Source organism: Petaurus breviceps, unplaced genomic scaffold (assembly GCF_028583685.1).
Source record: "Petaurus breviceps papuanus isolate PSGF00001 unplaced genomic scaffold, PetGlider_PUasm1.0 89148, whole genome shotgun sequence".
In the NCBI taxonomy this organism is placed as follows: Eukaryota; Metazoa; Chordata; class Mammalia; order Diprotodontia; family Petauridae; genus Petaurus; species Petaurus breviceps.
This window is the reverse complement of record NW_027187014.1, coordinates 68,685-79,635: the sequence shown is the minus strand read 5'-3', so window position 1 is coordinate 79,635 and position 10,951 is coordinate 68,685. Positions and strand designations below refer to the sequence as shown.

General features: G+C 49.7%; 1 protein-coding gene across 1 annotated transcript; it reads right to left on the bottom strand.

Annotated features, from left to right (window-relative positions):
* Positions 1-697: 697 nt before the first annotated feature.
* MEX3A (mex-3 RNA binding family member A) lies at positions 698-7,120 on the bottom strand. The gene is made up of 2 exons (XM_069107213.1): positions 6,564-7,120; positions 698-2,113 (listed from the first exon to the last, which is right to left on the bottom strand). The coding sequence occupies exons 1-2, from the start codon at positions 7,015-7,017 to the stop codon at positions 984-986; spliced, it is 1,584 nt and encodes a 527-aa protein (XP_068963314.1). The 5' UTR covers positions 7,018-7,120; the 3' UTR covers positions 698-983.
* Between the last annotated feature and the right edge of the window lie 3,831 nt (positions 7,121-10,951).

Here is a 10,951-nt window from a genome sequence, read left to right as displayed (position 1 = left end):
GGAAAGGGATGGAAGGAAAGGGGATGAAAGAGACAGGAGAGAAAGAGTGAAACAGAGAGGAGAGAGTGACAAGGGGAGATGCATATGAAAGCAGAGCAGAAATGAAGAGAGGAAGGAGAAACAGTGGAAGTATAGACGAGAGAGAAAAGGACAAGTATATGAAAGTCAGAGCTAAGAGAGACAGAGAACATCCCCACTTTTCCTCTAACTCAGTGCTTATTGTAGGGGATACCTTAATTCCCAAACCCTAGCCCCTCATTATTCTTCTCTCCCCAACAATCTTCTAAAAATACTGTAGTGGAGAGAAGAAGAGGGGAGAAATAGAACTCCCCATGACAGGTTTCCCTTTCTGCCCTACCCCAAAACAAAGTTCATCCAAAGTAGGATGGTAGGGAAAACCCAGGAGTTGAGATTCCCTAAATATATGTGTGTCTTTTGGGAGGTAGGGGTGGGAAAAGGTGACAAGGGTTAGGGTGGATTAAGAGGTCAGAGCTGGAGGTCAGGAATTATGGGCTAGGGGAATTAAAGCATTCTGGGCTCTAGGGGTTTAGTAGTCCTTCCAGACTCAGATGGTGTCTTTACTTCCCTGTCTTCCCAACAATCACTGAGGAAAGGGAAAGAGTGGCTTATTGAAGGGAGGGGTTGGGGTGATGAGATGGGGCAAAAATTCTTGCCCCCTGCAAAATATAAAAGGTTCTCTTAGCTGCTTCCAGATTTGAGGGTCTATTGAGGTATCAGAGTTGTAACTCTCAAAGGGAATGTCATTCATTCCCAGTCTGCCCCTCCCTTATTGCCCCACCACAAGGCCATTGGGAGGGCATAAAGACCCACATCCTACCCTGCTCCCGTAGGACTTCCTCCTCCCAAATCCCAAAGCAGGGATCTTTAAACACCCTGGCCCCACAAGAGTGCCAATTTCTAAAGGACCTTGGTGGAAAACTCAGTCCAACGCAGGGAGGGAAGCCAAAACCGGGGAGGGGTATTTAGGAGAATATTCGGATGGCTTGTGTGGCTGTGATGTGACAAACAGGACACTCAGGATCGGTTCTCTCGCAGATTCGTACAGCACACTCCATGCAGAAGAGGTTGTGTCCACAAGGGACCAGGGCTGCTGTGACCTCACTCTCGAAGCACACCATACAGTCCCGCCCGCCCCCTGCTCCAGCTGGGCTCCTCAGTCCACCCCCCCCAAGTTTGGAGAAGCCCTGCAGGGGTTCCCCAGGTGGTCGCCTTGGAAGCCCAGCCAGCTCTGGGACGGTTGATGATGCTGATGCTGGGGCTGGTGAGCGGTGTGACCCTGGGGGACCAGCCCGGGCCTTGGCTGAAGAAGATGAAGACGAGGAGGCAGAAGAAAAAAGGACGGAGGTGGGGGTGGCATTCTCCTGGCCAGCCCAGAGTGGAGGACTAGTCTCAGCCACACTATAGTACACATCCTGCTTGCCAACCCCATAGCCAGGGAACAGGTAGCCACCATAGCTAAAGTCACCCCCTTGTTCCCCAAGCCGTGGTGCCTCAAATCCTGACTCAACACCACACTCTCCAATACAACCAAGGCTATTCTGTCGGAAGGTAGAGAGGGGTTTACACCCTGGCGGATGGACTCTCCAGGCCTCGGAATAGCGGCTCTCCAGAGCAGGGTCAGGGCTACCTGACAGAAAGTCATTCTCATTGTTGTACTCAAGAATCTTGCCAGTGCGAACAGCAATATGGGTCTCAATCTCCTCTCTTGCTCGTTCCACGTTGCCTGGTGCACCGGTGATTTCAAAGACGGGGTCTCGGTCCCGGCTAGGTGTGATGATGTAGGTGTTAGTCTGCTGCTGGATCCGCTTGATGGTGGCCCCCTTGGGCCCTACCACTAGCCCCACCACACGATATGGTACTCGAACCCGAATAGTGACCTGGCCAGGGAGAGCTGGTGCTACTCCAAAGGCAGCCCCTGACTTGTTTCGAGAGGCCCGAATCATGGAGAAGTGCTCAGCTGCTGAAATGATCTCCCGTCGGGCAGTGGCCACATCCTCCCGGCGTCCTGTCACCATAAATACTGGCTCTTCTCCTCGAACAGGGGTCTTGATGTAGGTGTTGGTCTTTGCTCGAAGGGCCTTGATCTTGCAGCCTGAGGGAAAAGGAAAAAGAGAATACAGAAGAAATATAAGGGACCTTATTAAGACAGAAAATTAGGATTAATCCGGGCTAAGAATAGACCACTTAGTGGGTAGTGAACCCTCAATATTTTCATTTGTCCCCAATATATCCATAGTCTCTCCTAATACATCATATGATCCCCAATCTATTTACTCTTCTCCAAATTCAACAATTGACCCTAAATCAATTGATCTTCCCAATCCACTGATTAACGCTCACCTAAGCAATGACCGCATAAGTTCACTCAGTGACCTTTCTAAACCACCCCTGACACCTTATTTTCCTAATAACCCTCCTAATATATTCATCGTCTTCTCAAATTACTCACAGACCCACTGGACCTAAAATCCCCACACTGACCTCTCTCATAATCTACCCACTAATCCACCCAAGCCTCCTCATTGGGCCTTGATGAGTACTCACTGATCCTTCATTTTGCACAATGGATCCCTAATCTACCTATTGACCCTCAGTCTATTTAATGATTCCCCCCAAATATTTACTGATTCAAAATCTACTCATAAATCACAAATCTCCACACACATATGCTTCTAATTTATTCACTGACCCCCTAAAATACTCATGACTTCCAAATCAGTTTACCTGACTCCCAATCTACCCAACACCCCTCCAGACCACTCACTGAGCCTCTAATCTACCTGATTTTCCCATCTTACTATCTACTGATGCAAAATATACTTGCTGATCTTCCAATTTACCTGATAGCTCCCCAAACCTATTCAATGAGCCTCTAAAAATCTATTAACCTCCTATATCCATTCACTGATGCCCAATCTATCCACTGACCTCCAATCCAATGAAAGACCCCTTGTAATTCACTCAGACCCCCCCATGTACTCATTGTCTCCCCCTGCTGATTTTTTGTCTACTCTCCAGTCTAGTAACTTATGTTCCAATTTAACTCTGACCCCTGTATATTCCCACATGCACACAGAGTTTGCAGAAATAAACAGACCCAGGCAAAGGAGAGAAATTAACCTAGGCCAGGGATGGGGAACCTATGGCCTTAAGGCCACATGAGGCCCTCTAAGTCCTCAAGTGCAGACCAATGTTACAGAAGAGTGGGAGAAGTAATAAAAGATGTTACCTTGGGGCTACAATTCCTGTTCACTATCCCCCTCCCCCAGGAAGAAAGATGAGGGGAGAACAGTGGCCAGGATTTGTATATGTGTGGTATGGGTCAAGTAAGGTGGATGGATTCCCCCCTACAACTCTTCACCAGCTTTGGGGTTGAGGGCTAGATGAGAAGTGTTATAGCTGTGAGGGTGGGTACAAAACAGGGAGAACAAGAGAAAGTCAGAGACAAAGAGACAAAGAGGGAGATGGAAAGGAAAAAAAGTGTGTGTGTGATGTGTTTGTGTGTGCGCTCGAGTGCGCAGGGGGTAGGAGCAATAGGGACAAACAGTGAACAAACAGGATACTTGATATGAACATCTCAGATAGGGATGCTCCCCTAGTCCCCTACACAAATCACATACAGTTCACTACATCGGTTGGAAAACTACACACACGATATTCACTGACACATATACAAACATACATGTATACAGCCACAAAACTTACACCCTGATCCCCCATGCACACATACACACACACACATATACACAAATACACATGTTCAAACAGCCCACAGTTATCAACTATGTATCTAAGATAAAGCCAAACGACTCTTTCATAGACACTCTTGCCACATACAACATCCACACTTACCTTAGATACACCACATTCTTCCCCATCCCAATGCAAACACATCACATTTTGAAACATAGAAAATGGCCCACACATTAGTACACTCTGTCTTCTAGACTTCAGGGAGCCCAGATAGACCCTACGAACCCTTTCCCTACTGCCTTGACTTTCCCTGACTTTTCATTGGCTAGTTCCCATTTTCACTGGCTGTCCCCCATGCTTTCAATTGTCTCCTTCCTAATCTCCACCTCCCGACTTCCCTAGGTTCCTTCAGGTCCCTGTTAAACTCTCATCTCCTGCCAGAAGACTTTCCCAATTCCCCTTAATGCTAGGCCCTCCCTCCTGAGATTACTTACAATCTACCCTATCTGTAGTTTGTTTGGATGTAGTTGTTTGCATGTTGTCTCCCCCATTAATCTGGGAGCTCCTTGAGAGCAAAGACTATCATTTACATTTCTTTGTATTCCCCAGAGTTTAGCACAGTGCCTGGCACATAGGCATTTAATAAATGCTTCTCGACTTGATGCTAACTAAAACCCCAGATCAAAGTCATTGATTACCTCCCAATTTACTGGCTCTCCCACAGCCCTAGTTCATAGCTCTTGTGTCTCCCTGTGTCCTACTCCAGACAACCTCCTCCTACAAGCTAGTTTAACTAGGAAGACTAGGAAACAGTCTTGTTCTTTATCTTCTCTACCTACTTGCTACTGAGCTCCCCATCCCATCTACTTTAATATCCATAGTTATTTATTCGGTATGTAGGGAGACTTGGGGAATGGTGAGGGGTTTCCTTCCTCAGCACCTCTGCTCAGAGGCAGTGGGATGGCTGCAATGACCTCTGAAGGAACACTTGTATCCAAGCTCGGGACATAGAACTTAAGTGTGATTGGACACCTTACAAAGCGGCCTAGGAGAAAAAGGAGGAACAAGGATCTAGGAACAAGAGGTAAAGATCCTGGGACTAGGAAGCTGTTGGAGGTGGGTAGGGATGGAGTAGAGGGAGTAGCTGCAAAAAGAAGATGAAAGGAGACACCACATGAAGGGGATTCTTTGGATGTGAAGACTCACTTTGTGTTCAAGGAAAGGATTGGAGGGAGGGATGGAGGTTAGACTGAAGGAAAGACTTCCTGACTGTCAGGAGTTGAGTGAATCCCCTATCCTTCCGGAACTGGAGACTTTCTCCTAGTCCAACTTGAGGACTAGCCCATATTATATAGAGGCAGAGAAAAAAAAATTATCTCATGGGGATCCAGCCAGTCTGAGGAGCTTCTCAAAATTCCCCCTCTCTGAGAAAATGTGTCAGCTTCCCAATCCCACAACCCCACTTCTCAGGATTCCTCTGTTCTGAACACAACAGAAAATTCAACTTTCTAAACCAGCATTCCCAAAGAGATAGCACCTGACCTGGGGAGGGTGGGATGAAAAGAGACTTCCTACTTCTACTTAGTTCTCCATCACAAATCTTCCCCCTTAAACCCTCCAAGGGAGTTTTTAAAATTAGGACTAACCAGGACTCCAGGGCTTTTGCCACCCCCCCCCCCCCAGCTCCCAGTCAGAATCCTATCCCTCTATTGTTTCCAGGGCTTGGGACAGCCCCACCTCCTCTCCTTCCCCTTCTCCCATCCAAGTCCCTTTGCAATTTCCAGATCCACCCCCTCCCTCCCAGAGGAAAACCTGCAGAAGGAAGGATCCCCTAAGACCCCTGTTTGCTTATTCTGGGACTCTTCCTACCTCCCAACTCTCAGCTTAGGGATGCTGGAGAGGAGGGTGTGGTAGAGACACACAACACTAGGTTGATTCTGCAAATCGACCCCCCAGCTCAGGTTCAACTCCTCCCCCAAGCCCAATCTCTCTAGACATCCGTCTCTAGCTCCCGCTTCCCAGAACCCCCATTTTCTCACTCCACCCGCAGCAAACCCACTCCTCAGGCTCCTCCTGTCACCCCTGGGCTTGCCAACCCAGAACAAAAGCTAGAGCAAGAGAAGGAGAGAGGGAGGAGGGGTGGGGGACAGGACCAGGATCCCAGGCCCAGGACCTCCTTAGAGGGAGCCCCCACCCCATGCCACCCCCAGTCCAGCCTTCGAACTTTGGTGGAGAGGTGATCTGAAGCCCCCTCCTCCTACAGTCTATGCACCCCCACCCACCCTTCTACTGCCCCTCCCCCAGGTTCCAGCCCTTCCCCCCCAGCCACACCCCCTTCCATTCCAACACTCAGTCCAACAAAGAGACACCCAGTCCCAGCTTCCCAGGCTCCATCTCCCCCAAAAGTATGTAACTCAGGGGGCCAGAGCGATTTCAGGGCACCCCTCCTCTAATCCCCGCCCACTTGCCAAGGGGGAGTAGGTGCAAAGGAGTGCCTATCCCCACATTCCTCTAGCTTTTCCAGCTCAGAAGGGACACCCCCTCTGAGAATCCAGTCTGGGTTGCAAGACCACTAAACCCGACTGCCTCGTTGTTAGTATTTCTTTGTCTTAGGGGAGAATCTAAGGGATGCCCCACAACGATCCCAGTGGGGATCAGAAGGGAACTTTATGTCACTTGGAAATTGGGGGCGGAGGCGGGTCCCCCTTTGTGGTGAAGGGATGGAACTAGGGACTGGTGAGGGGGGAATGAACTTTTCCTGGCCCGGTAGAACGAGGATGCTGGAATGGGCGGGAGGGGAGCAAGCGGGGATGCCAGGGTCCCGGTGCCTCCCCCTTTCCCCCACTTACCTTGTCTGCCCACGATCTCCGCCACGTGTTCCGATGTGGGCACGGGGACACACTCCGTGGTGTTGCTGCTACTCTTGAGCCGCAGCTCGGCCTCTTTGTACAGGGCGCAGAGCTTGGCATCGCCTGCCCCTTTAGGGGCCGCCGGTGGCTGGGGCGGCTGGGCCGGGGGGGCCGCCGGCGGGGCCGCCGGGGGCGCCGGGGGTGGCGGTGGCGGGGCAGGCTGAGGGGGGGCAGTTGGCGGGGCGGAGGCGTTGCCCCCCCCACCTCCCCCGTCCTCACCCGCCGTGGGGGCGGGGGGCTCCCCCAAACCAAGGAGGCAGAGTTGATCCAGGGCGAGCTGGAGGGCCCGCTCGTCTTCCAGGAGACCCCGGTCCTTCGCGCTCCCTCCGAAACATCCCAGTTCCCCAAATCCCCCATTTCTTTCCATTATTCCAGATACCACTAGACTAGGCATGGCGAAACAAAAGCTGAGAGAGAGGGAGAGAGGGAGAGAGAGGGGGGGAAGGGGGGGGGGAAAGGGAGAGAGAGAGGGAGAAAGGAAGAGAGGGAGAGGGAAAGGGGGAGATAGACCCTCCCCCTGCGCCCCCCTCCCCAAACACCCTGTAATCCGACTCCCCTCTCCCCCAGCCCCCGAGGGGGGGGGTGGGGGGAGTTGTAGCAAATTCAAGAGAGCAGCTTTCTTCCCCTCTCTGGGGGTGAAGGTGGAGGTAGCTGGGGGGCGGGGGGGTCGCGGGATCTCTGCCCCCACCCCACCCGCTTCGGAGCCAGAGTCTCTAGACACTCACAGTCCAGACGCCCCCCCGTCTAGGTTCCCAGCACCAAGCCCCCCAGCGGCTCTTCGTCGCCCCCAATAGAGCCCAGCCCCTTCCAGCTCAAACTCTTTTGTTTTAAATGAACTGGATAGAGCAGCATGGGACTGACTGGGGGAGGGGGAGGGGGCGGAGGCCCCGAGGGATGCTGGGAATTGTAGTTTTTCCAATCCAGCTCAGCGCGGGGTGGGCGGGGGGAGGGACTGGGGGAACATATTTCTTGACCCAAGCAAAAGAAAGATGCGCCCCACAACTGCAGCTCAGATGCCGAGGAAAGGAAGCATCTTTGGCGGGGTGGGGTGGCCGAAAGCGGACCGAAGATGGTGCTATGATTTTGCCAAGAGGGTGTGTGAACAAACAGCTTGTTTGCAAAAGGCAAACGTTCTCCCTCTCCTTTCTTCCCAACACCCCCTCCCCATCCTCCTCCACCCCAGCCCCAGGTCCATCTTTCTTATGGAAATGAGGGAAGGCAGGAGGCTGGCCGGGAAGGAGGAGGGGGGAAACTGGGAGCTGGGAGCTGGGAGCGGTCCGGCTCCGTCACTGCGGCTTTCTCTCCCCTCTCCCTCTCCCTTTCTTTCTCTCCGTCTCTTTCTCTCCCGCGCTCTCACTCATAGAACTAGATCCCGGATCCTGGCCTCAGTTCCATGTTCCCTGCAGAGACAAAGCTGAGATATGGGGAGAGGCGGGCTCCATGGACTGTGGGGGGGGGGGGCAGAGGGAAATGCAGAGTGGGCCAGGCTGGCTGGAATGGGGAACCACAGACCAAGGACGGGAGACCCCATAGTCTCCAGACTTTCAGCTCACATCTTCCCAAATTGGGGGACTCAAGAGAAGTCATCTACAAGCAGAAAGGTGAGTTAATCAGTTTCCTTGGGGGACCTGACTGTGGTTAAAATTTGTGGAGAGACAGGAACAAGCTGAAAAGAAATTGAGGGGGGGAGTTAAAGGGGAACTAGATGAGGAGAGACGGAGAGAAAGAGGGAGTGAAGGACAGAGGGAAGCAAAAGGTGTGATAGCTTGGAACCCAGGCTTTCAAGGTCTTGAATAGAATTGAAAAGCAGAGATCTGCACTTTCTTCCCCACCATTGAACCCTTAGTACTTAACTTTTCTTCTTCCTTCACTGGACCTTTGAGTCCCAGGTCAGGCCTTTAAGTCTCGGATTCAATGTGGATTTGACAGAATTGGGGGGTGGTATTGGGGGGGAGGGGTTATCACTTGCCCCTAGCATTCTCCTATTTTTCATTTCTAAAAGAAAGAACTACCAACTCCCTTAAAAAAAAGTGTGTGTGTAGAGGGAATATTGTAATTACAGCATGAGGGATCCAAGTCAGATAGACCTGAAAAGAACTTCCAAACTGGGTAACTCAGAATTGGGCCAGGGAGAGATGTTTCTTCTGGAGAGCTTTAAAAATAAAGGTCTTCTCAGGTGATGGGTGAGGAATAAGATAACTACATGAATTCAGCAACAGATATTTATTAAATGCACTGTATCCAGTTGTGGCAGAGATTCAAAGTTTAGATAAGACTCAGTCCCTGGGGGGACCCATGGAGTTTATAATCCAGTAGAGGGATAACAGCTAACATTTATATAGCACTTCAGAAATTACAAAGCACTCTGCATATGTTATCTCAGGGGTGGCCAACCTTCGACCTCAAGGCCACTTGTAGCACTTCTAGGTCCTCAAGTGCAGCCCTTTGACTGAATCCAAACTTCCCAGAACAAAAAAAGTAATCCTCTAAAGGGATTTGTTCTGTGAAGTTTGAATTCAAAGGGCCAAACTTGAGATTATAGAGGGCCACATGTGGCCTTGAGGCCACAGGTTCAGATTCCCTTGACAACCCTGTGAAGTAGGTGCTAGTAAGATGAGGAAACTGAGGCCTGGAGAGGTTAAACTTGCCCAGAGTCACACAAGCTGGTAAGTGCTTGAGGTGGGATTCAATTTCTGGTCTTTGTGATGATGCTAAGTTCAACATTCTGTCTACCATGCCAAGCTGCCTCTCCAGGGGACTTAAATACAAATACATAAAATATACATTACATCTATAGGTACATTAGAGTGTTGCAAAACAAAGTGTTATATGAAGTCTGAGAGAGGTTTCTCTAGTGTTGTGTATTGGAGTGGGGAGGGAGTCAGGATGGGGAAGTGAGAAGATTAGTGAAGTCTTAGAATCTGAGTTGAAAAGGCTCCAGAGGGAATCTAGTTATTCAACCTCCATTTTGAAGACCAAGAAGCAGTCCATTCCACTTTTACACAGCACTAATTGTTCATAAAATTTAGGCATACATCAAATTGAAATTGTCTCTCTGCAATTTCCACTCATGGCTCCCATTTCAATGGTCCACGGCTAAAGAGCACAAGTCTCATCTCTCTTTCACACAACAGCCTTTCAGATCCTTGAAGAGAGCTATCAAGTCCCACATGTCTTGTCTTCTCTTGGCAAATATCATCATCAGTTCTTTTATTTGTTCCACATATGGTATGGTCTCTAGTCCCCTCACTATCCCTCCTTTTTTTTTTTGCTTTTTGGAGGGGTAGTTGGGGTTAACTGACTTGCCCAAGATCACTTGTTTTTTTGTGTTAAGTGTCTGAGGCTGGCTTTGAACTCAGGTCCATCTGACATCAGGGCTGGTGCTCTATTCACTATGTAACCTAGCCGCCCCCTCCCTATCCATTCGTGTTGCCTATGTCTGAACAGGCTCCAGTTTGTCAGTGTTCTTTCTGTAAAGAATTATTTTCCATAGGAGGGGTAGGGGAAGACTTTGTCGAGTAAGTAGCATTTGAATTGGGCTTTAAGGGATGAGTAAGGATTAAATGGGCAAAGAGGTGGAGAGAGGGCATTCCAGGAACTGAGGACAGTAAGAACAAAGGCACCAAGGTGGCTAAGTGCAGTGAATTTTCCAGGGGGAGCAAGGCCAATTTGATTAGAGCATAGCATGCATGAAAGGGAATTTAATACTGAATAGAGGGGCACCACTTTGTGGAGGGCCTTGAATGCCATGAAAAGGAATTTGAACTTTACTAAGTAGACAATGGGGAACCATTGATTTTTTTTTTTTAAACAGAAGAGTGAAATGATTAGAGAAATCTAGATGTTCCCCTTTTGGTACTTTCTAGGACCTGAAATGGGACTGGACCAGTTAGGAGTTTAGCAACCTGATGTCTTTTTTTGATTTATTTCGGGAGGGAGAGGGTCAGAGCAGTATTCTGCCTTTATAGAGGCAAGCTCCAAGAATGGATTGCTGTACCAATTGCTGTAAAAGAGAATAAAAATGAGCACCCGTGGAACTCAGGAATGAAGAGATGAGCACAGGTTGAGAGACAGAGGGAAGGACATTAGCAGCTGAGGCTAAAGATGCTTGAAGATCCTTGGTCAGACAAATCTCTGGCTCACTCACTTCAGAACAGGTTGGGAATAGTTCACACTGGAGGCAAGACTGAGGATATGGAATAGAAGTGGTGCTAGGGGAGAGTGAATAAAATAATAGAAAGAGGTGAGGAGAGAATAATGGAAATGGGAGAGTCAAGTAATAGGGATTTGGTATACCCAGAAAGCAGTGGCAAAGGAATCAGACTACC